The 26,924-nt window shown below is 34.9% G+C and overlaps 2 protein-coding genes across 7 annotated transcripts in view; one reads left to right on the plus strand and one right to left on the minus strand.

The window, feature by feature from the left end:
• The window catches only part of CC2D2A (coiled-coil and C2 domain containing 2A), a 136,389-nt gene extending 136,027 nt beyond the window's left edge, over positions 1 to 362 (plus strand). For 2 of the 3 annotated variants that reach the window (XM_025384649.1, XM_025384651.1), the window contains one exon: positions 44 to 357. In XM_025384649.1, the coding sequence (XP_025240434.1) occupies positions 44 to 232 (189 nt within the window). In that variant the 3' untranslated portion in view covers positions 233 to 357. Of the gene's footprint in view, positions 1 to 43 lie in introns of all 3 variants that reach the window. The other variant, XM_025384650.1, reaches the window with a different exon arrangement.
• Positions 363 to 3,789: 3,427 nt separating this feature from the next.
• The window catches only part of FBXL5 (F-box and leucine rich repeat protein 5), a 43,153-nt gene continuing 20,018 nt past the window's right edge, over positions 3,790 to 26,924 (minus strand). For 3 of the 4 annotated variants that reach the window (XM_025384655.1, XM_025384654.1, XM_025384652.1), the window contains 7 exons: positions 26,231 to 26,413; positions 20,435 to 20,560; positions 17,585 to 17,733; positions 16,559 to 16,641; positions 14,949 to 15,674; positions 10,992 to 11,140; positions 3,790 to 4,581 (listed from right to left, as the gene is read on the minus strand). In XM_025384655.1, coding sequence (XP_025240440.1) covers positions 4,505 to 4,581; positions 10,992 to 11,140; positions 14,949 to 15,674; positions 16,559 to 16,641; positions 17,585 to 17,733; positions 20,435 to 20,560; positions 26,231 to 26,413 — 1,493 coding nt within the window. In that variant the 3' untranslated portion in view covers positions 3,790 to 4,504. The remainder of the gene's footprint in view (positions 4,582 to 10,991; positions 11,141 to 14,948; positions 15,675 to 16,558; positions 16,642 to 17,584; positions 17,734 to 20,434; positions 20,561 to 26,230; positions 26,414 to 26,924) is intronic. The other variant, XM_025384653.1, reaches the window with a different exon arrangement.

Consider the following 26,924-nt stretch of genomic DNA (forward strand, 5'->3'; position numbering starts at 1 on the left):
TCTTCAAACTTCACTAATGACTACAAATGTTTTTTCCCTTCAGTTCTCTGGATTTCCCCTTCACATGCCTTATTCTGAAGTGAAGCCTTTAATTGACGCTGTGTATAGTACTGGAGTACATAATATTAATGTTCCTAATGTTGAATTTGCTTTAGCTGTATACATACACCCATACCCCAAAAATGTTTTGTCTGTTTGGATCTATGTTGCCTCTCTTATACGCAACAGGTAATTTTTTTCACTGTACTTTTTGTATCATGTAAAAACTACACAGGATATGAGAAAATTTTAAATTATATGCATCACATCAGAAGAACATATTATTGGCAAATAATAAAATTATCATCTGTTTTCAAACTGTGCAAAGTGTTTTATTTAGTAGTCTGCCTCGTCTCTGCTACTTGACCCTGAAATTCAATTGAGACTACCCACAGTAGAGTACATTATGAGCTTCCTGCCTCTATTCGTTTGTACTTACTTACCTTTTGCTTGGGCAAATATTAACAGCAATGGAATGAAAGTGAGAGAAACTTACCAAGTTTTACCTCAGAGCAAGGTAAAGCTTTAAAGAGAGCATCATTAGAGCCTTCAGAATTCCTCCTCCTTTGCCGTGTTTAATTCAAATGTTAGTAGAAATAAAAAGCAGTAATGAGTTATTTATATTCCATCAAATGATTCTTCCTTTATCTTTAGACAACACTAAGACACTTCGCCTGAACTGAATGTTTACCCGTTTTTATTGCTACTCCTCCTCCTCTCTCCAAATAAATAAAACAAATAAATATCCAAGACTGCAAGATTACTTCATCTTCCACAGGTTTGCATGTACAGGTATACCTCGGAGATACCGTGCACTTGGTTCCAGAGCACTGCAATAAAGTGAATATTGCAATAAAATGAGTCACACCAATTTTTTTGGTTTCCCAGTGCAAAGTTATGTTTACACTATATTATAGTGTATTCAGTGTGCAAAAGCATTATCACAAAGATGTACATACCTTAATTTAAAAATACTTCACTATTCAAAAGTGCTAATGACCATGTGAGCCTTCAGTAAGTTGTAATTTTTTGCTGATGGAGGGTCTTGCCTCGATGTTGCCGATGGTTGGGGTGGCTGTGAGAATTTCTTAAAATAAGACAATGAAGTTTGTCGCACTGACTGACTCTTCCTTTCATGAAAGATTTCTCTGTAGCATGAAATGCTGACAGCATCTTACCCACAGAATGTCTTTCAAAACTGGAGTCAATCTTCTCAAACTCCCTTACTGCTTTATCAATTAAGTTTATGTAACATTCTAAATCCTTTGTTGTCAGTTGAACAATGTTCACAGCATCTTCACCAGGAGTAGAGGCCATCTCAAAAAACTTTTTTGAGACAGGGTACTTGCTCTGTCATCCAGGCAGAGTGCAGTCGTGTGATTATGGCTCACTGCAGCCTCAACCTCCTAGGCTCAAGCAATCCTCCCACTTCAGTCTCTCAAGTAGCTGGGACTACAGGTACACACCACCACACCCAGCTAATTTTTTATTTTTTGTAGAGACAGGGTCTCACTATGTTGTCTAGGCTGGTCTTGAGCTCCTGGACACAAGCAATCTTCCTGCCTCAGCCTCCCAAAGTGCTGGGATTACAAGAGTGAGCCACTGCGCCTGACCAAGAAACAAATGTTCTTTGCTTATCCGTAAGAAGCAACTCTATATCCATTCAAGTTTTATCATGAGATTGCAGCAATTCAATCACATCTTCAGGTTCTATTTCTAAGTCTGGTTCTCTTACTATTTTTGCCACATCTGCAGTGACTTCCTCCACTAAAGTCTGGAACCCTACAAAGACATCCATTGAGAGTTGGAATCAACTTCATCCAAACTCTTGTTAATGTTGACATTCTGACCTCCCCCAATGAATCACGAATATTCTTAATGGCATCTAGAATGGTGAATCCTTCTAACTGAATCCTTTCCAGAATATTTTCAATTCACTTTGCCCTGATCCATCAGAGGAATCACTATCTATGGCAACTATAGCCTTACCAAATGTATTTCTTAATAAGACTTGAAAATCAAAATTATTCCTTGATCCATGGAGTAATTCTGCATGGAGCTGCAGAATAGATGTTGTGTTAACAGGCATATAAACATTAATCTCCTTGTACATCTCCATCAGAGCTCTTGGGTGACCAAGAGCCTTGTCAATAAGCAGTTAACGTTTTGAAAGAAATTTTCTGAGCAGGTCTCAACAGTGGGCCTAAAATATTCAGCAAACCATGTTGTACACAGATGTACTGTCATACTGGCTTTGTTGTTCCATTTATAGAGCACAGAGTAGATTTAGCATTAATTAAGGGCCTTCGGTTTTTCAGAATGGCAAATGAGCATTCTCAACAAAGTCACTAGCTGCACCAATCTCTAACATGAGTCCACCTGCCCTTTTCAGCCAGGCATTGATTTCTCCTCTCTAGCTATGAAAGATTTAGGTGGCATCTTCTTCCAATAGAAGGTTGTTTTGTCCACACACTGAAAATCTGATATTTAGTGTAGCCACTTTCAAATCAATGACCTTAGCTAGATCTTCTGAATAACTTGTTGCAGCTTCTATATTAGCACTTGGTACTTCACCTTGTATTTTTATGTTATAGAGAAGATTTCTTTCCTTAAACCTCATGAATCAACCTCTGCTAGTTTCAGCCTTTTCTGAAGCTTCCTCACATCTCTCACCCTTCATAGAATTGAAGAGAGTTAGGGTCTTACTCTAAATTAGGCTTTGGCTTACGGGAATTTTATGGCTAGTTTCATCTATCCAGACCACTAAAACTTTCTCCATATCAGTAAAAAAGCTGTTTCACTTTCTTATCATTGGGTGTTCACTGGAGTAGCACTTTTAATTTCCTTCACGAACTTTCCTGTTGCATTCACAACTTCGCTGTATGGCACAAGAAGTGTAGATTTGGGCCTAAGTTTTCAACATGCCTTGCTCACTAAGTCTAATCAATTCTAGCTTTTGATTTAAAGTGAGAGACATGACTCTTCCTTTCACTTCAATACTTAAAGGCCACTGCAAGGTTATTAGCTGGGGCCTAATTCCAATATTGTTGTGTCTCTAGGAAGAGGAAGGTCTGAGGAGGAGAGAGATAGGAACCGCTGGTCGGTGGAGCAATCAGAACATATATAATATTTATCAGTTAAGTTATCTGTCTTATTAGGGCACAGTTCATGGCATTCCAAAGCAATTACAATAGTAACAACAATCACTGGCCAAAGATCACCATAACAGATTTAATAACAGTGAAAAACTATGAAATACTCCAAGAATTATCAAAATATACGAGACGTGAAGGGACAAGTTTTATCAGAAACATGGCACCAATAGACAGGCTCAACACAGAGTTGCCATAAACCTTCCATTTGTAAAAAATGCATTATCTGCCAAGTGCAATAAAGCAAAGCGCAATAAAATGACGTATGCCTACATCTATATCAATAGGAGGAACATAGCCATTTTCTTCTGCATGACATAAAATTGTACTAAAAGGCACCAGTATGTGCCTTTCTGGGTGGCAGGCCTCCACTCTCATGATGTTTTAACAAAGCAAAGTAGATAAACTTACAGATTCAAATTTTGACTACTAACTAATTTCAAAAAGAAAATTCAGCTCAACAAAATTCAGTATCTGTCTAAAACTATTTGTCAGCGTAATGAGTTCATGAGAGCTCCAAAGACAAAGTATTTAGTCCTATTCTATACTAGAGTAAACCTGGATTGAGATTTATAATAAAAATCACAACACAACAGTATTACTTGGTAAAGTCCTCAAAGTAGATTTTATTTATACATTTCTTCAAATGATTGTGGTAGTTTAAAAAATCTCTCCCAAATTTGACGATATAGGGACAGTGGTGAGAACAAGGTATCCTTAACGGAAACAAATATGGATTGGTGCTTTCCTAGCTCACTGAGCTAACACCCAGAAGCCAATTTTTTCTATAATCCTAAAGAATCTTAAATGTGGGTTTGTTTGAATTGGCCTTCTGAGAATTGTTGAAATAAAGGAAATATTACAGAAAACAGATTAGTTTCCAAAAATGTGCTGTCTTTCAAAATAACTCTTCAGACATGTATGTCGGGAAAGATCTGCAAAGCTTGGTACAGTGTCAATGTATAAAGAGAACCAATCACCTTTATGGACTTTAAAACTCAAAATAATCTATGAAATACTTTAAATGACATGGCATTACCAACATTCTTTAAAGCATTTCATTTAAAAGAAAACTGATAAGACTGTTCTCACCCTTTTGAAAAGACCTAATCCGTTTCTAAAACAAAAGTATAATTTGCAAGAGAAACATTACAATTCACTGGTAAATTAAGATTTCTGAGGTTGTAAGAAATGGGGCCAAAATAAGTCACACTCAAAAAGGGATGGTTAACACAAGAAATGTGCTATGAGTAAAGTGCATGAAAGAAAGCCTGCTCAGCTAAATGAAGTAGACAAAGGTCAGAAGTCAAGGGTCATTCGCCAGAGCGGCAGCAGGCTCGAAAACCACACTGCAAATTCTGGCATCCACTGGCGGTATCAGCATGAGGACCTGTATGAAAACAGAAAAATGTGAAAGGAGGAATTTCTTAGAGATCACATAAAAAAAATTTTGCTTATGAAGGAGCCAAAATATTCATTGGTTTTACTAGCAGTACTTATATCACAGAAGTAAATCTCATGATGAGTGTTTAAGAAATTATTCAGACACAAAAATCAACAGCAGCTTGACTTTAATTAATATATCCTTCATGGTCCAAAAGGTAAGTGGAAGGGAAAAAAATAATTTTTAGCAACAACTTTACAATATAAAAATCCAAAATGGAAAGGAGACAATCCACAGAAGACTGCAAAGCTAACTTATAAAAAGATTCTTATAATCCGAACATCCTCCCTAGAAATGTAATAAAGGCAAAAAAACAGCCCTAACTAATTGATCAGCTAAAGACTTCAGTATTGAGCAATTACAATAAATATTACCTTCAAATTTTAAAGCAAAATAAACTATATGGACAAAGACTTAATATATTTGCCATATTTTTATTTAGTATTTACAGCCAAAAATATCTATATATGGCAGGGTTAAATGTATATCCAAAGTTAAATATATAATGAGTGATCAATTAAACTTTATCTAAGACATAGTAAAAATTATCATTCACTTACAAAGAATAATAAAACATTTGTGGAATAACTGACATTTTATCCCAGTCACACTATGCTACCCAGGCACTAGATACAAGATCCATTAGGAAACATAGCTGAGAATTAGAAAGTATCAAAGAAGAAGTTTCATAGCACATATTCAAATGTCAAGTACTCTGAATGAATATTTTCATAAAAGCAGGCACATGTGGGAAAGATTGTTTCAACTATATTGAAGTCTTTCAGTATGTCTGCACCATGAACAAATAAGGAATAGTTAATTAGTTCTTTACATATCAACAAGAACAACCAAAATACTTGCAAATTGTGATATAAGGAACAATACAAAATGAAAACTGTACATGAAATATAATTTTACTACAGAATATATCAAATGGATTGTAACTGAAAAATCACAGTACTCTGGGGTGATATCTAGGTTTAACTCAAAAACGCATTTTAAATTTATTTTTGTTTTCTAAAACAGCACTCAATTGAAAAAAAAAAAAAAAAAAAAGCAACTAGGCTAATACCACCATAATAATTACTTCCAACTAAACACACAGAACACATTAATTTCCAGAAATTTAACTTTTCCTTATATTCCCCAAATGGCACATACAAAATACAAAGGGCAAATTTCTTAAGACATACAGTCTTAGGAAAGAAACTAATAAACATTACGCACATATGTGGAACTACCACAGCTTATGCTTTCGGTCATATTAAATTTTTACGTTGATATGACACCTGTGATTAGCTTAATGGGGGGGCAGATATGGGAATGAGCAATGGTATAGATGAAAAGAGACTGGCCACAGGTGAACTGCTGAAGTTGATGGTACATGAGGGTTCGTTACATTATTCGACGTTAAATTTTTCCGTAACAGGAAGTTTAAAATTATTTTATATATAAAGTTGAATTACTAAAACCAATTTTTATTTAATCAAAATAACAATCTGTTCTAGTCTTTAAATGGAAAGTGAAATATGTCAAATATTTAAAATTCAAAAAGCGGCATTGTGTTAAAATTATTTTCCCTTATAATAAGATACAATGTTAATCATCTTAATCACAAACTCAAGATAAAATGTTTTAGTATGTATTGAATACTTATTAAAAATGCCCTGAGAAGGAACCCTATGATCTGAAATTCTTCTCCCACTGCCAATCTTTAACCAAGTTTTTCCTTTGAATATAATGCCAGCTTTACCTACTGTGCACCACCCAATCCCCATCTTTTCCCTTCTTAGCTTGTCTTTCCTCACCCCTTACACTGCTCACTGTTTTGTCCACCAATCACCTAGTGCCTCACCTCAAGACACAAGCCCTGCCTCACTGCCATTCCCCTGCTCTGACCCATAGTCCATCATGAAATGCCAGATTCACTGGGTTTTGCCAAAATGGATCTGATTATCATTTTATCAGATCAAAATTCCATTCTAAATTTTTTTAAAGAAGAAGAGACATGAAGACTCTCATAGAATTTTTCCAAACTGCAACTCCTCAAATATTTCAAAATGTCCATAACGTTAAGTTCTCACTTAACATTGATAGGTTCTTAGAAACTGCGACTCTAAGCAAAATAACGTATAACAAAGCTAGTTGTTTTGTTTGCATCATTATAATGAAATGACACTATTTGAGGACTTCCTGTATGTTATTTTCTTTAAAGTCAGTTTCCAAAAACGTATCACCAACACTGAGGACTTACTATAGTCCTATTTTTTTTTTAAAGGACAGAAAGGTAAAGGAGAAACATTATGCTAAATTTCAACAGTAGCCTGAGAAAAATCATACGCCATGCCTGCAAGCAATGGAAGTGAAGTATGCAACTGATTTTCAAAGGATAAAGTAAAAGGGAGACTCAAAGGAGCAAACAGATCAAAAAAGCTATTCTCCTAGAGATTCAGATCTAACCTGACACGACACAGTTTTTCACCATCCTCCCCAAAAGATGTAGGGTCCACATGCTCAGTTTCTACCCTAGCTACCTGGGTCATTTTGCTCTTGAAGTCTAAGGGATGATTGCAGAGATAATGGGGGAAGAAAAATGTAGGAATAAAAGTTCTTACCCTGTATTAGGTAAAAAGCACAAACCTACTGTCAGCATCTCTTTATTTATCACAAAACAAAGTTCTTGCTTATATTCATGTAAAATGTGCCCACTCACTGAGTAGGCACATTTTACATGAATATAAGCAAGAACTCTGAATACATTCTAAGTTCACTAGAATTGAGTTTCAGTGAGATTCTAAGTGTACAGAGTAAAGAGAGAGAATTAATATATTGTTTTCAAATTTGAAAGCAGAATCTGTTTAAAGAAGCCTATAGGAACTTAATCAGTAACTGTAATATTAAATGACTCAAAATTACAATCCTTTGATAAGGTTAATAATAGAGTAGTTACTGGTATTTGATCCCAATAATCATAAAAGTGACAGCATCCATTAAAGGATTTGCTGAAGGCCTGAGTCAAAACAAAAATGAAGACAAGCACTGTTTTAAATTCAGTATCACATTATAGAAACAGGAGACCAGCACCTTCCAAAACATGGAAAGTATAAGCAACATCAACAATAAAATCCTTAAAGTAACACAAAAGGACTGTTCAGAAAAATGAATAAATGGACAACAGAATAAATGGACAACAGAAAAGGTGAGGGAGCATTAGAAAGAAATATGACGAAGATATGATGGATTGCCAGGTAGACAGCTATGCTTTAATAGACAAAGACAATTCACAAGGTAGTTCCCTTTAAATATTTGACTTATCACCAACAAACTTCCATCTCAGTGTAGGATAGAGAACCCAAATGGTTAAGATATATAAAGCCTAAATTACATTAAAGAATAATAAAGAAAATAGAAAAATATAATTGAATAATCATTAAAATATTTAAATGCATGGTAAGGAATAATCTTATAAGAAGCATTTTTAAGTATCAGATGATAGGAAGTATCAGGTTAGCTATTATTTCTCCAGATTTTTATTACTAAATAACTTGTTTTTACTGGGTTCTAAGTATATTACTTATGCTGTATATCTGCACTTACCTTCACTTACCTTTAATTCCTCTTTAACTTAAATTAGAAACATAAAAGAGCACATCATCTGAGACTGGGTCACCTCTAAAACTATGAGCTAATCTATCTTAATTTATAAATTATACACACATTGAAATGCAAATCAGTAAAAAAGTTTATTTTGTGTCATTGTTCATACGTTCCTCACAGCTCTACAACTATGCTATTCCATTTAACACTTCTTAAATGTTAACAAAAAAATTTTAATGTTATGGCTAAGAAGACTTTTATATTCAAATCTTATCAAATAAATTTAAGTCATAAAGAATCATTCAGAAGAATCTAGATTTGCATTTTATATCAAGACACTTTATGTACAGTGTCTTGCTCAAGGTAGTTACTGCTTGAATACATGATAACTAACTTATCATCTCCAAAATCTCTGTAGTGCATTCTGCTTTACTTATCATGTATTACTTAATGACTAATGTTTATCAGTATTTACTTCTTTTATATTTAGTAATCTGATAATTAACTATACATGTTTTCTTTTAAAAAATGTATTTTTAGTTAAATGTTACTTTCAAATATTGGAAATGTAATTTGTCACCTAAATACATTTCTCCATTGTTCTAATACCACGTATTAAAACACACTGACCACTTTCAGAATTAATAAAAATAGTAACAAGGAGGACCCTGAGCATTCACTAGGTATCTACTATACAAGCTGAGCTGTTTTGAAAGATACTGGAACAAGTGTCATCTTGCAAAACTGGATACAACACAACTACATTCTAACACTTTCTAGGTTGTCCACATATCCTTTTAAGGAAAAGACTATAAGAGAGCATTGCTTTAACAACAACCTATGTGGAACTCAGACACAAGTTATATAACAAGTCACCCTGTAAATTTTAAAGGCTTTCCATTCCCCCAAATCATGCTTCAATAAGCTATAAAAGGAGAGTTAATATTGGATTATACAAGCACTGCAATTTCCTTTCAAATCTTTCAGTCAGATATCTTCATTACAATTCATTTATTTTAAAAAATCAGTCATTTATCCAAAAAAACTTTCACATTCAACAATAGGAATATAGTAGCTCCTCTGAAACTACATATTCAAAACGAGTTTAGAGGAGATGCATAAGGACAAAGTGCAAAAGATTTTAAGTACTTCATTTTATCCCATCATCTAAATTTTTTCAAAGTTTAAAAACATATAAACATAAAACAAGTAAGCATAAAAACAATCTGAAACCCAGTCCCCTCCCTCTACCCAGTAACATCTATGTACCCAAAAATAAATGATGAATTTGATAGTGAGATTTATTCCGAAGCATAACCTATGCTGAAATCAGTATGAAAAATTCAAGTGCAACATACAAATAAAATTTTCTGATAAAAAAAATTGCTTATTACTCTTGATAATATGTCCTATAAGCCTTAGAAAGTATAGCACTAAACCTACAATGAAACAACTTTATATTAACAAAACAAAACTCCTGTCTCAAATCCAGAGCATCCACAAAAATAACAGCTTCACTGCATCAATCACACTTTGTTTTCATAGGCTTAGCATGTTGCAACTACAGTGACATTCACTTTAACCAACTACGATGACATTCCCTTTGGCCATCCCTTGATTATACACAGAAGGCAACAGAAAACAAGAAATGTCCAACTTAGTGTTGATATATCAAGAACATGGGAGGTCATCTCCTGTATAACAATGTGATTCCAGAAATAAGAGAGCTGCAATCTTCAGTTTCCTCTTACATATTTTAAGGAAAATCTAATCTCGAGAAATAGCAGATTTGTTCATTTCTCCACTTTCTGGTATGTCATTACTCCCTCTGGTCTTCCTGACTCCTGTCAATTGTTCTGCCTGAGAAAAATTTTGTTGATTTTCCTGTCACTTAAGGTGAATTGGGCACTCAAAGACAATACGGCGTAGTATAAAAAGACAGGTACACAGTAGTCTGAGCCATTTACAATTTTCTCCAGTTATAAATACAGGAGGTTGATTTGCTTATTAATAACAGAAGAGCAGCTTCTTATGCTTCTGGGAAATTCAATCTCTATCAGTGACTATCAAATGTGCAAAAAGGCATTGAACATACTTTGAAAAAGCATGTTCAATAAGCCCACTGTAGGGTAGAATATGTTTAAAAGAACAAAATCAAGAAATATTTCTTGTGATTTTTGAAAGTAGGTTCAGGAATCAATTTCCAAAACACTATAGGAATTCTAATCATGTCTAAAGCATCTCAGCTTCTTCTCAATACTACAACTCCCTTCAATCTTCAGTAAGAGTTGACATCAGATCCAGAAACTCTGGAAGTCCACATTACTAAAGTCCTCATTTTTCTATATTTGATAAAGCCATCTTACAAGAAAAATGAGTCTATCATCCCTAAGAAAGCAGTATATCTAGAACATAAATAGTTCTAAATTTTTAATGAGCGCTACAGAACTCTAGAGGAATATCCAAAACTTTTAAACAAGAATTTTAGTACTTCTATTAAGTTACCATTTTTGATTACACTATTACATGCCTCAAAAGTCTGACACAATGGATATTTAGAATATACATCTGCAAGAAAAACTTACCTTTCAAGATATTAATGAAAATGTAATTTTAAAATTTTATCAAATTTAACTAAATCTGAAAGTAAGACAGTCTGGTAATTAGCAATCTAGAAAACTAAATGGAAAAATTATTAGAACTGCTAAAAAAGTTTAAATTAATTCCTTCAAAATTATTGCATTGTTAAAAGGCATTACCGTTAATGTTGTCACAGTAGTAAAAGTATTCATCATTCAGAGAAGGACATGCTGAAACCAAATCCTGCAGGCCTGCACCAGTTATAGTAAGACAACCAGAGAGATTAAGGTGCTCCAAATAAGGCAGCCCTCCTCCCAGAGTCAAAACCCTGTAAGAAAAATAATTTGACAGTTAAAAGATATTCATCTCCGAAGTGTTTGTATTCCTACAGTCCACTGAACCACTATTTTACATACTTTTCAATATGGTAATGAGAAAATGTAAGAATTTCTGTAAAACACTGATAACTAACCTCATCCTTAGGCAGAAATACATTTAAGAAAATGTTCAACATTTTTCCTAATGACATTCAATAAAGAAATCTATAAAACTGTTCTTTACAAGAACATCATGACAACTTAATTCTTCGAGGAAGTACTGAACCCTGGAATTGTAATGTTCATTCTCCTACCCAATTGTATTAGTAAGTAAAAATTATCAAGAAAATTACTGAAGCTTAAAACCTAATGAGCAGTGGGGCAGTTTCTAAAAAAAAAAAAGTATAGATACACCTAGCATATGACCCAGCAATTCCTGTCCTAGGTATATACTCAAGAGAATTAAAACCATATGTTTACACAAAAACTTGCACATGAATGTTCATAGTAGCATTATTCATAACACTTAGAAAGTGGAAACAACTCAAATGTCCATTAATAAATGGATAAAATGTGGTATATCCATACAATTAAATAATCTGCAGCCACAAACTACTGACATATAGTATAACAAGCATAAACCTTGAGCACATAAACCTAATTTTAAAAAGCCAGATACTAAAGGCCACATATTGAATGATTCCATTAATATTATCATTCTAGAATAGGTAAATCCACATAGACACAAAGTCGATTCATGGTTACCAGAGGCTGGGGAAAGGGGGAGTGAGAAGTGACTACTACTAAGTATGGGGTTCTTTTTGGGATGATGAAAATGTTTTGAATTAGTCTGTGGTGGATGGTTGAACAACCCTGTAAATATACTAAAAAATCACTGAATTAATTGTATACTTTTAAAAAGCAGTAAATTTTATGGTATGTTAATTACATTTCAATAAAAAATAAAACCTAATGGCACACCTAGAAGAATAAAAGCAGTATTTACGTAAACAGGATAAAATTAAAAGGTGGCTTCTTCTATTTGGATGTTCAGATCTCTAGGAAGGCCAGAGAAATTTTCCTTGATTATTCCCTCAAATATGTTTTCCAAACTTTTAAAATTCTCTTCTTCCTTGGGAACACAAATTATTCTTAGGTTTGGTCATTTAACATAATCCCAAACTTCTTGGAGGCTTCACTCATTTTTTATTTTTTTAATTCTTTTTTCTTTGTCAGGTTGGGTTAATTTGAAAACCTTCTCTTCAACCTCTGAAGTTCTTTCATTTGTTCAATTCTATTGTTGAGACTTTCCAGTGCATTTTGCATTTCTCTAAGTGTGTCCTTCATTTCCAGACGTTGAGATTGTTTTTTATTTATGCTATAAATTTCTCTGGAGATTTTTCCATCCATATCCTATAACTTTTTTTTTTTATTTCTTTAAGTTTGTATTCACTTTTCTCTGGTGCCTCTTTGAGTAGCTTAGTAATTGACCTTATGATTTCCCCTTTGTGGCAATTCAGAGATTTCTTCTTCATTTGGATCCACTGCTGTTGAGCTAGTGTGTTCCTTTGGGGGTGTTAAACAACCTTGTTTTGTCATATTACCAGAATTGTTTTTCTGGTTCCTTCTCATTGGGGTAGACTATGTCAGAGGGAAGATCTAGCTCAAGGGCTATTATTCACATTCTTTTGTCCCACAAGGGTGCTCCCTTGATGTGGTGCTCTTCCCACTTCCCCTAGGGATGGGGCTTCCTGAGAGCCAAACTGCCATAATTGTTATTTCTTTTCTGGGTCTAGCCACCCAGCAGAGCTGCTGGACTCCAGGCTTTTATTGGGGAGTGTTTGTGATGAGTCCTGTGATGTGATCTGTCTTCAGGTCTCTCAGCCATGGGTACCAGCACTTGCTCCAGTAGAGATAGGACAGGACTGAAGTGGACTCTGTGAGGGTCCTTGTGTGTAGTTTTGTTTAGTGTGTTGGTTGGCCTCCAGCCAGGAGGTGCTGCTTTCAAGAAAGCATCAGCTGCAGTAGTTCAGTGAGGATACAAGTTTGCCCTGGGGTCACCTGCTTTTAAAAAGTGTGCTCCCTTCTAGTGTTTTCCAAAACCTTATACTAGAAGAGTTTCTAAATACTTTGAAAGCAAAAAAAAAACTTTGAAATCAATTAATTATATAAAATTTTAATAAGTTCTGGGTTATTTTTAAAAACATCCTAAAAAACTAAAAGATAAGAAAACTGTCACATGGTCAGAAGTCATTGCAGCTCTGAGAGGTCACATGTATTACTTCATTCTTTGAAAAAAAACACAAAAACTGGTCATATTGAAAATGCAAACTGAACAGAGTTATAAATAAATTTTAATAAGGTATGATGGTAGTGAAAAAACGACAATGAAAAATGAATTACTAGGTTTTAAATTGAACTAAAAATTGCTTTTACTTTCTAAAATCAAGTTGCATTCAAAAACAAAATCATATTACAGTTAGGAATACATACTTGTAATAAAATTATTTTAAAGAATAAAACTCAGAATAAAGTTATCTTTATTTTTTAAAATTACAACATATGCACTTGGATTTGAGAAAACTGAAAATTAATGAAATGATTCACAGCAGTCAAAGCACAGTTATACCAGTTACCTCAGGGAAAACACTTTTGGTTACTGTATATGACTTATGAAAAACTTTTATAATAATTTCATGTTAAGTATATTTTATAATAGTAGGGGGTATTAAGTTTTATGCTGGCAGAATTTTTCATTATAAAATATTCGACATCCCATTATCAAAGAAAAACATGTATCCAATTTCCAAAGGCTCATGTCAAAGATAATCGCTTACTGCACATCAGCTTCCACTTACTGAAAATCTATTCTGTATCATTGTTAGATGCCTTATATGTATTCCTCTTACATAAGCCTCAAAGCATAAGGTTAAGTATTGTACACAAAGCCAGTTATACAGAAAAAAACAAGATCAATCTACATCAAGTCTGCCATGCTCCCAAGTTAGTGAACCATGGTATTTTCTCCAACAGTGCATAAGAGTAACTCATAACCTAACAAATCTTGAAGTGGGTCCTATAAAACATATAGAACCTAGCTGCTGAAAAGAGCTACCTGTCTGGGCTGATATATGTGTCACCTCCAGCCCTTCTTTCCTCTAGGAGGTTAAAAAACAAACAAACAAAAAAAGTCGGTTTAATCTGCTAAAGATTATGCTCACAAAAAAAAAAAACCAGAAAAGAAACTGCAGAACTTCTTCCACACGTCCTCCTTATGACTTAAAAAAGCAACAGAAGGTAAGCTGATCATGATCAAAGACCAAAATTTCTAACCTCTAGCTACATATGAAACTGTAGCTCAGCTTTGGCTTTTGTAAACACTTAACAGCCATGTAGTTGGACTAAATGACTTCCACAGACAGCCTACATTTTCCAAAACCCTCAATATAAAACTGTAACATACAGAAATAATACACAGCAGCAGAATATGCACATTTTCTTGTTACATGTTCTTGAGAAAAAATTGTACCTTATTCATCCACTAAAGTACCTTAAAATATGTGATGTAGCCATTTACTATTTATTAAACTTTCAAATTTATGTTCTTCCATATATCACAATGGATTTGAACTGACAGAAATGAAACTTCATACTAATAACAGAAGTTACATTGGTCCAACACTGAAGTAGAGCAGATCTTGGTTAACTCTTTTTGCTTAAGTAAATCAACTGAAAAGAATGACTTAGATCAAAATTTTTATATTCCATTTGGAAATGAGAACACATCTACTTCTTAATATTCTGGAATTGATAACTCACCTGAGACCATGGTCTGTGATCTGATAACATCCAGACAAACTGAGAAACAGAAGTACACGTCCAGTCTCTTGATCAGATTTTTCACTCCCAAAGTAAATTAAGTCTTTTCCCCTAGGCAATCTAGTCCTTGATGCTTTTCTACACATTGCAGAAGATTCTGGGAGTGTTGACATAGTTCTTAAAGCTGTTCCTGTACAACAAAATGAGTGACCACAATATGCAAAAGCTGGAGAAGCACAATGCTGCTGCCAACAGACACTAGTCCTTAGTCCAACAATGTCCTTACTATAACAACCAGATGTGGAACAACTAAAGTTGGATGCTGTTTCCATTACACAAAGACTTTCAACATTTCTATGTTTCCATTCCACAGTATCTTCAATATCAGCCAAATCTTCAGCATCTAACATCCACACATAAGGAGAAGTGAAATTCTCAGAAGAAACAGGCTTAGTCCAGGGGTGTTCATTATCTATTTCTTCTCCAATGCCCTTATTAGTTAAATCATGCAAACAGGCATATTGCTTGGTGGACTGCATGGTAATGTCTTTATTTTTCCATGTAGTTGAAGTAATTTTGCTTGTAGATGTTTTCAAAAAGCCACTTTGATGAGATGTCAGGATTCCAAGAGCTCTGGAAATCTTCTCTAGGGCCACATCTGTGATTTTCTCACAACCAGACAGATCAAGATGCCGAAGACTCTGGCAGCAACCAAGCCAAGACCAACTATAAATAAAAGACAAGACTATTAATGAATATTATTAAATTTTTCAAAAGCATTTGACTACATGTATGTGATTAAAACTAGAAGATTTTACATCTAATATAATCACTTAAGTATTTACTGAATATCTATTGTTAACGTACTGTTCTTAACACTAGGGATACAAAAACTCAATGAGAGTAATTAGGAAGTCAGAGTATTCCTAACCTAACAGAAAGGTAGGATGTGAGAGGGGTAAGGATGGGAAGACTTAAGTTTATTACCCTAAAAGTAATCAGCAGAAGTAAGGGTGCAAACACATGAAAGAAAGAGAATAACTAATGGTTAATGAGGAAGATCCGTAAGAAACAAGCTCTAGGAAGATAGAGGGTTAGCTTTAACCAGAGAAGAGTATACCTCTTCCTCTGCAGCAGGAAAAAAGGTGCTGATATAAATGGTTGGGTGGGAAAGAAGGAGTGAGCAAGAATACAGAGAATTGGTGGTCAAAGAGATATACTCTGGGAAGAAGGTGGCTTGAAGAAAGTTATACTATTTCAGAGTAACTGTGAAGAATCTAACAGGGAGCTTTGCCAAATGGCACTTAGAGCCCAACTAAAACTAAAACTTCTTAAAAACATATAATACCAATCTACATGGTTGCACAGCAGGGCTCAAGGGCCTAGACAAAATATAGGACTATACAGATTGTAAGATGATACAGATGGAATTTTTGGATCAGCTGGGACCCATGAACAAGAGGTGAAGAACTGGAGGGTGCTATCAAATTATAGTCAGACATGACTGATATTTGATAGTAAAAAATAATAGTATGATTAAATTGCAATTATATAAATGAAACCTTACAAAATAGTTTTTCATTATATTTAAATTGCTTAAAATAACTAACCTGTCAAATGCAGAATCTGAAATGTCAGTCTGGGTAAGATCCAGATGCTCCAGGTTAGGACAAAGCTCTAAAATCTGCCTAACCTAAGAGGGAAAAAATTGTCACCGTGAAGATCTGCAGAACTTCAGTTAGCTAAGTAACAGATGACTATTAGTAAACATAATGTAGTTCACAAACTTTCGTGAATATTAAAAAAAAAAAAAAAAAAACACTTGAATAGAGTACAAAAAAAAAATTCTGGGCTCAAATCCCTGACAATCTTTTTGTGTTTTTTTTTGTTTGTTTGTTTGTTTGAGACAGAGTCTCACTCTGTCGCCCAGGCTGGAGGGCAGTGGCAGGATCTCGACTCACTGCAACCTCCGCCTTCCAGGTTCAAGCGATTCTTCTGCCTCAGCCTCCTGAGTAGCTGAGACTACAGGTGTGCGCCACTGCACCCCGCTAATTTTTGTATTTTTAGTAGAGATGGGGTTTCACCATATTGGCCAGGCCGGTCTTGAACTCCTGACCTTGTGATCCGCCCACCTCAGCCTCCCAAAGTGCTAGGATTACAGGCATGAGCCACCGCACCCGCCCAAGAATCTGTTTTAGCAGTTATGAGACCAAACCAAGAAATTTACATTTTTAAGGAACACTCAAGATTCTGATGTAGGAAGTCATAAGATCTACTTTCATGAAACAGTGTTTTCATCTCATTTGCCCATCTTACCATGTCTTACATATTATTTTAAAAATTACATAAAACTGGGCTTTATCACTTAACATCTGTGAAACTGAATAAAATGTTTAACCTCTTCTAGTCAGTTTCCTCATCTATAACACATAGGTAATGATAATTATGCTACAAAGATTGTTGTGAGAACCGCAATGAAATAATAAGTAACCTAGCAGTGTATGCCTACCCATAGGAAGGCACTCAATAATCATTTTGGGGGTTTGTTTGCCCTTAATTAAACTCAGGAATGAGCAAACCAAAGTCTTATCATGCGATTTTTCTTAATACCCAAACTAGTGTTAATTTAAACATACCATTTTGCTGGAAACTGCAGAGCTGTATGCTAATACTAAGGTTTTTACAGAAGTACCAACATATGGTAGAACGTTATGAATTAAGCCATGGAGTAAACGTTTTTCCATTTGTGCAATGCTGATAGCAATCGATTCCTCCGGAGACTCTTCTGTAACATGAATTAAAAAGTCTAAGAACTTGATAAACTGATAATAATTAAGCTACTCAAGGACTCACCAAATTGTTAAATATGAAATACTTTGTGCTATCCTTATACTTTCTTATGTAAATAATCCCATTTTTAGGCAATGAGAAAGTTTCGGAAAAAAATGTGAAAACTAAAAAGAACAGTAAAAGTTTTCAAGAGAAAAGAAAATATGGTATTAAAAGAAAAATGATCCATAGTAAAACGTACTATCATTGATTCCACATAACTAAAAAGGACACAAAGCTAGAAAAGATTTGAAACTCAACTAAATTAGCCTGATCATAATGAATCAAGCAAAAGAAAGTAGTTAAGAATTTCTAAGAAGTTAAAAATGACATGGCTTTTGGTTTTACTTAATAACTTCTGTAAAGCTTGGATGTTTACAACAGAATGTACTACTGTAACATCCACCATGAAAACACTATAAACTCCAATTCGAAAAAAGGAAAAAAACAAACTACACTAAAAAGAATGAATAACTGTATTGTATTGCCTTTCTCAGGATCCTATTGTTATTATTCTTACCTAAAGACCAATTTGAATGTCTTTAAACATAAAACGATTTAACAGAACAAGTTAAGGAAGTCTCATTTAAAACAAAACTAAGTATAGCAGACAAAAGGATATAAACTAAAAGAATTTGTTACTCATGGTTCCTTGTTTAGATAGTATCCTAAATTCGTCCTTTAGCCAGACACAGACACACACAAACACACACACACGAAGATAAAATATAGGGAGATAAAAATTACTTTGGCCCTCACTATCTAAAGGTACACTATTTACTATGAAATTTTTAAATTTTTAATTTTTTATTGATATACAATAATTATACATATTTTGGGGGTACATGTGATACTTTGATACCTGTATACAATGTGTGATGATCAAATCAAGGTAATTGGAACTGTGAAATCTTTTTTAAGAAAGTTAAACATTCTATGAAAAACAATAACTTCTTAGGACAAGTAAAGACAAGGCAGCTAAACTGAAAAAAGCACTGAAGTAAATAGCAGTTTAGTCTTTAATAATCAACAGATACATTATCTAAAAAGGCTCAATCTTTATACCCTTAACTTTTCCTTTTCGATATCAAGGAAATCGACAGTCTTTGCTCCATCTTCAAGTATTGAGACAAATATACTGAATTTGTTAGAACCTTCAAAATTCTTACCACAGGTATTATGAATTAATTTTCCAGAATGAATAAACTGAGACTTCCTTAAGTTGACATCTGAGCAAATACCTCATTTCCTTCAGGTCTTTACTCAAATTTCTCAAAGGACCTTAACTAATCACTCAGTTTAAAACTACAATTTTAAATTCTTCTTGGCATGTTTTCCTTGTTTTATTTTTCTCCACAACACTTGTCACCATCTAATACGGAATATATTTTACCTGTATTTATTGTCTGCCTCCTGTCTCTAAATTTTAAGCTCAACAAGGGCCAGTTTTTTCTTTTTTTTTCCATTTTGTTCACCATTAGATCCTTCATACCTAAAACAATGCCTGCCACAGGTAAGCACATCATCAAATCTATCATAACTAGAATAGACCTTTTCCTTATATATGACATTTTGAATCTTTTTATCAAAATGTAGCGCATCTGCTTTTCATAAAAATAAACTACTTTAGCTGCTGATATAACAATCTTTATACTTGCACTGTTACTTTCCATGTTTCTTTTTTCCACATTTAGTTCTTTTGCCAGATCAAACTACTTTAAGCAGGTAACTTTATAAAAAGTTCCTATAGTTTCAGTTTTACCAACTAGAAGAATGTCTCATCTGTTCATTTTTTACTATTTTACCATCTTTTAGTGAGTATTATCTAGAATATCCAAGACAGAATTTGTCTTCCTCCTCACACTTTCAAACAGCATCTCTCTGCACAAGTATGACAGCATTTTTCCAACATGTACCTTAAAGTAAAAATTATGTTTTCTTGGCACAAGTATACATATGTAACAAACCTGTACGTTATGCACATGTACCCTAGAACTTAAAGTATAATAATAATAAAAAAATAAATTTAAAAAAAAAAATTATGTTTTCTAAATTCTCTCTCGTTTGTGAATTCTTTGGAGTGGCGATTAAGTCTTATCCACCCTTGAACTCTCCCCCACAGTGTTTAATGAATGGCTACATTAGTTTTTGTAAGCCCTTACCATTTACAAAGAATATTTATGTATATTACCTCTTAATTCTACAATAACCTTATTAGGCAAATATTAAGACTATTTACAAATGAGTAAGTCAACTTAACAGTTTCATCCTATTTCCCTCAAGCCACACATGACTCAATAGATGCTGCACAACTGATCATCTGAAGTGGTGCTAAAATCACATTGTAAACTATAAAGCACTATAATAAACATACATTATTTCCATAAGAAAAAAAGGTACCATTTTCTGGTTTTTTATTTTAATATAAAAACAAGAGAAATAATCCTACGCACTCTTTAAAGTACTTCAAACAATTAATTTAAAATGTTATTATTATTCCTTCAAATTTTAAAAAGTAGTAGGCGTAGAAACACGTTTCTTTAGAAAACACAAACTACATAAATCTAATACCTAATTATTAGTACTTATTAATTATAAGTACTTAATATATAATTATTAAAACACTATGTAATAATTTTAATTTCAAACAAGCTTACCAGATTCATCTATGTCAGCATCTTCATCCCACTCATGAAAAGCACGACTTTCATCTTTCCTATTTTTCACCCATTCTTCATCAGGTTCAGTATCAAGTTCAGTTGCGGGACCACTATACCAGTCACCTACACAATGAATAAACAAGTAAAAGGATCAAAATAATATCAGATTGCCTGCAATAATGGAAAACTAAGCTATTTACAATAAAAATCTCTACACAGAGACAACATCTGAGCCCTAGGCAATAAGCAATTTTTCTTTTAATACTTTTAAGTTCTACAGTACATGTGCACAACACGCAGGTTTGTTACATAGGTATATATGTGCCATGCTAGTTTGCTGCACCCATCAACTCATCATTTACATTATGTATTTCTCCTAATGCTATCCCTCCCCCAGCCCCCCACCCCCCGACAGGACCCAGTGCGTGACGTTCCCCGCCCTGTGTCCAAGTGTTCTCTTTGTTCAATTCCCACCTATGAGTGAGAACATGCACCGTTTGGTTTCCTGTCCTTGTGATAGTTTGCTAAGACTGATGGTTTCCAGCTTCATCCATGTCCCTGCAAAGAATATGAACTCATCCTTTTCTATGGCTGCACAGTATTCCATGGTGTACGTGTGCCACATTTTATTAATTCAGTATATCACTGACGGACATTTGGATTGGTTCCAAGTCTTTGCTATTGTGAATAGGGCCACAATAAACATATGTGTGCATGTGTCTTTATAGTAGCATGATTTATAATCCCTTGGGTATATACCCAGTAATGGGATCGCTGGGTCAAATGGTATTTCTAGTTCTAGACCCTTGAGGAATCGCCATACTGTCTTCCACAATGGTTGAACTAATTTACACTCCCACCAACAGTGTAAAAGCGTTCCTATTTCTCCACATCCTCTCCAGCATCTGTTGTTTCCTGACTTTTTAAGGACTGCCATTCTAACTGGTGTGAAATGGTTATCTCCTTGTGGTTTTGATTTGCATTTCTCTGATGACCAGTGATGATGAGCATTTTCTCATGTGTCTGTTGGCTGCATAAATGTCTTCTCTTGAGAACTGTCTGTTCATATCCTTTGCCCACTTTTTGACGGGGTTTTTTCTTGTACATTTGTTTAAGTTCTTTGTAGATTCTGGATATTAGCCCTTTGTCAGATGGGTAGATGGCAAAATTTTTCTCCCATTCTGTAGGGTGCCTGTTCACCCTGATGGTAGTTTCTTTTGCCATGCAGAAGCCTTTAATTAGATCCCATTTGTCTATTTTGGCTTTTGTTGCCATTGCTTTCGGTGTTTTAGACATGAAGTCCTTGCCCATGCCTATGTCCTGAATGGTACTGCCTAGGTTTTCTTTTAGGGTTTTTACGGTTTTAGGTCTAACATCTAAATCTTTAATCCATCTTGAATTAATTTTTGCATAAGGTGTAAGGAAGGGGGGATCCAGTTTCAGCTTTCTACATATGGCTAGCCAGTTTTCCCAGCACCATTTATTAAATAGGGAATCCTTTCCCTGTTTCTTGTTTTTGTCAGGTTTGTCAAAGATCAGATGGTTGTAGATGTGTGGTGTCATTTCTGAGGCCTCTGTTCTGTTCCATTGGTCTATATCTCTGTTTTGGTACCAGTACCATGCTGTTTTGGTTACTGTAGCCTTGTAGTATAGTTTGAAGTCAGGTAGCATGATGCCTCCAGCTTTGTTCTTTTTGCTTAGGATTGTCTTGGCAATGCAGGCTCTTTTTTGGTTCCACATGAACTTTAACGTAGTTTTTTCCAATTCTGTGAAGAAAGCCATTGGTAGCTTGATGGCAATGGCACTGAATCTACAAATTACCTTGGACAGTATGGCCATTTTCACAATATTGATTCTTCCTATCTATGGGCATGGAATGTTCTTCCATTTGTGTCCTCTTTTATTTTGTTGAGCAGTGGTTTGTAGTTCTCCTTGAAGAAGTCCTTCACATCCCCTTTTAAGTTTTATTCCTAGGTATTTTATTCTCTGTGTAGCAATTGTGAATGAGAGTTCACTCATGATTTGGTTCTCTAGTTTGTCTGTTATTGGTATACAGGAATGCTTGGGATTTCTGCACATTGATTTCATATCCTGAGATTTTGCTGAAGTTGCTTATCTGCTTAAGGAGATTTTGGGCTGAGATGATGTGGTTTTCTAAATAAACAATCATGTCACCTGCAAACAGAGACAATCTGACTTCCTCTTTTCCTAATTGAATACCCTTTATTTCTTTCTCTTGCCTGATTGCCCTGGCCAGAATTTCCAACACTAAGTTGAATAGGAGTGGTGAGAGAGGGCATCCTTGTCTTGTGCCGGTTTTCAAAAGGAATGCTTCCAGTTTTTGCCCAGGCAATGGGCAATTTTTTAGAAATATTTAATTATGGTTAAAAAAAAGTTACACTGAAATCAGCAAAGGATTCCATTTCAGACATACTGAAAAGAACTATGACAGGTGGCTTCAATTAACAATAATAATTAACCAATAGTTCATATTTTCCCGAAGTAAATCCTTCTCTTTCGAACTATAGAAACAGAACAATAACTACAAAAATGTATAGAGTCTGCTATGTACCTGCTATGTATCCTACTCTCTATAAAGTTTTTCAATTTTATCTTTTATAGAAATAAGCTTAATGATTATCAAGTCTTGCATAAAATTTTAGAAATCACAACGAGCAAACATTCTCCCCTGCTGTTGTTTCACACTGGTTCCTACAATAGCCTCATTATGGTAACAGCTAATTAATAAAAGGAAGCAGGACTGTCTACTCTGTAGTCAACCAGTAGTCAGAAGTAGATGGGAACAGAAGCAAAGGGAAAGATTAATCTAAAGCTAAACTATAAATTCATAGATCCTGGAGAATGTACTGCAACTAAATTATATGATCATGAAATGACAGATTATGCAGAATCAATTTACTGAACTCATTTTTTTGGAGACAGAGTCTCACTCTGTTGCCCAGGCTGGGGTGCAATGGCGCAGTCTCGGCTCACTGCAACCTCTGCCGTCTGGACTCAAGTGATTCTTGTGCCTCAGCCTCCCAAGTAGCTGGGATAACAGGAATGCACCTCCACGCCTGGGTTTTTTTTTTTTTTTTTTTGTATTTTAGTAGACACCGGGTTCCACCTTGTTGCCCAGGGTAGTCTTGAACTCCTGAGCTCAGGCAATCTGCCTGCCTTGGCCTGCTAAAGTGCTAGGATATTACAGGCATGAGCCACCGTGCCCAGCCAATTTACTGAACTCTTTACATCTAAATTAAAGTTTCTCAACCTTGACACTACTGACATTTTGGGCTGGGTAATTGTTTTTGGGAGCTATCCTGTGGATTACAGGGTGCTTAGCAACAATCCTGGCCTCTACCCAGTAGATGCCAGTATGATACCCAAAGATGGGGCAAACAAAAATGCTTCCACATATTTTAAATATCCCCTGGAAGGGGGAAAAATCAATTTGATTGAGAACCACTCAAAGCACATACTAGAAATAAATAAAATCCAATTTCTACTGGTTCTTTTTTTTTTTTTTTTTTTTTAAGACAGAGTCTTCCCTCTGTCACCAAGATTGTGTGATCATGGTTCACTGCAGCCTTGACTTCCCATGTTCAAATGTTCAAATGATCCTCCCTCCCACCTCAGCCTCTCAAGTAACTGGGATTACAGGCATGTACCACCATGTCTGGCTAATTTTTTTTATTTTTGTTAATTTTTTTTTTTGAGACAGAGTCTCACTCTGTTGCCCAGGCTGGAGTGCAATGGCACATCTCAGCTCACCGCAACCTCTGCCTCCCCGGTTCAAGCAATTCTCCCTGCCTCAGCCTCCTGAGTTGCTGGGATTACAGGTGCCTGCTACCACGCCTGGCTAATTTTTGTATTTTTAGAAGAGACAGGGTTTCGCCATGTTGGCCAGGCTGGTCTCGAACTCCTGACCTCAGGTGATCTGCCCACCTCAATCTCCCAAAGTGCTGGGATTACAGGTGTGAGCCACCGTGCCCAGGCATTTTTTAAATTTTTTTAGTAGAGCCCGGGCTTATTGGAATTTTTTGTTTAAACATATTAAAAACAGAAAAAAGTAGTATATTTGAGATTTAGGTGAATTCATGAAAGTTAGCACAGCATTATCACATTTGACATTCATATCAAATCATGACATAATTCTTAATAATTCTTAAGAATTAAAAATAGCCAGAGAAAATATTTTCTGCATCCATGTTGGCCTTGACTTTTTACTAAATATTTCATTATCTTACAACTAACAGAAAAAATTATCCCACATAACAACTCTAATTATTTAGATGATATAAGTCTACCTAATATTCCAAATAGCTTCATTCAAAAAAAATCTAACAGCTTATTTTAAAAGTGCTATACGTGGCTGGGCACAGTGGCTCAAGCCTATAATCCCATCACTTTGAGAGAGTACATCACCTGAGGTCAGGAGTTCAAGATCAGCCTGACCAACATGGTGAAACCCCGTCACTAGTAAAAATACAAAAAAATCTGCCGGTCATGGCGGCGGGCGCCTGTAATCGCAGCTCTCAGGAGGCTGAGGCAGGAGAATTGCTTGAACCTGGGAGGTGGAGGTTGCAGTGATCCCGAGATCGTGCCACTGAGTTCCACTAGGCGAGAGTAAAACTCTGTCTCAAAAAAAAAAAAAAGTGCTATATGTTATTGTAATGAATAAAACTGCTTTTAAATTAGACTCACAATTTAAATCAGACATAAAGTCATAAACAGAAAACAATTTTTAAAATTATGTGAATTTGGAAGCTAATATTCCCCCGGACCGGGTACGGTGGCTCACGTCTGCAATTACAGCACTTTGGGAGGCCGACGCAGGTGGATCACTTGAGGTCAGGAGTTTGAGACCAGCCTGATCAACATGGTGAAACTCCATCTCTACTAAAAATACGGAATTAGCCAGGTGTGGTGGTACACGCCTGTAATCCCAGCTACTTGGAAGGCTGAGGTACGAGAATCGCTTGAACCTGGGAATCAGAGGTTGCAGTGACCCAAGATCACGCCATTGCACTCTTGCCTGGGCAACACAAGCGAAACTCTGCCTTAAAAAAAAAAAAAACTCACCTAGCAGAAATTGTTTAATTCAGTGACAGAAAAAATGTATGCTATATTAGTTGTATTTAACCCATAACTGCATTATATGTTGATGAAAAGAAAATTTTCTTTAACTGTTCACATGTGAAAGTAATTTACTATAATGATATTATATGAAACTGTGATTCAGAGAATGTGGCATTACCAATCAAATAAAGATAGGTCAAAGACAGAAACAGATTCACAATTATTTTGAGCCATCACCAAAATGGAGCCATAATGGTATATCACCCTTAAATTTTATAGAATTTATTCTGTATTTTTAAAATATTCATATAATTATTATTAAACATAATTATTTAAAGCAGTTTTGAAAGCATACTAATTTTATTTTTAACTTTTAATTCTGAAAAACAGTCAAAAGCAGAAAGAACTAGCATAATGAATCCCCATGTATCTATCACCTATCTTCAATAATTATCATTTTGTCAATCTTTTTGCATTCCCTCCCACAAATATATTTTCCTAATTTTTTTAATTGCAGACACCATTATAATTTACCCATGAATTTCAGCATTGCTAGTTTTCCAAAAATATATATACCAAAAACACATCATCTAACTATAAAATCTACTTTTTGATGAATCTCTCAGAGTTTCCCTCCCTGGCATTGCTGATTCATGTAAATAAATATTCATTTACAAAAAAATATGAAAATATTTTTAAAACCCATTTACCTACCTCTGGCCCAATGAACAGGGTACAGATGTTTCCAAAGCGATCCAGCTTTTGTCAGCTGAGACCATTTCATGCTTACTTGACTGCATCGACATAACTCTTGAGGATTAAGATAGCTGAAAATTGACAGCATTACCTCAGGAGGAAGATGGGTTATACCTGTGGAGTGTTCTGACACTTCAGCTTCTGAAATAAAAAAGAAAAACTTTACCAGTAAAGGCTAAAGAGCAAATGCAATAAGAAATTACAATCACATTTCTATAAACAAAATCCAGTGCCTGAAGTCAACTCCTTCCTGCTTGCAAGATGTGAAAATGAAATAACAGGTATTAGAGGTAACATGGGGATGTTAAACTTGTTAAGAACAAGTAGGGTTAAACTATCATGGCCCAAATCATACTTCATCAGTGGGAGCTACAATAATGAACACAGAATTAACTTCCTCTTACAAAGGCATCACAGAAAAAACAATACTCACTTTGTAGCATTAAGTAGCATCACTTGAAAAAGGAACCAAACAGGTTATACAGCTTTAAATCAACAAGTATAGAGTCAGCCAGATTATGAGATCTCCAAGGCATTTTTAATGACACACACAAATCTCATGACCTTTTCCATTTATGCATTATGACTCCTGTCAATAATCTTCCTTGTATTCCCTCTTTGATTTTCACATTTCATACAAGAGGTCTGCGAA

Source organism: Theropithecus gelada, chromosome 5 (assembly GCF_003255815.1).
Source record: "Theropithecus gelada isolate Dixy chromosome 5, Tgel_1.0, whole genome shotgun sequence".
NCBI lineage: Eukaryota > Metazoa > Chordata > Mammalia > Primates > Cercopithecidae > Theropithecus > Theropithecus gelada.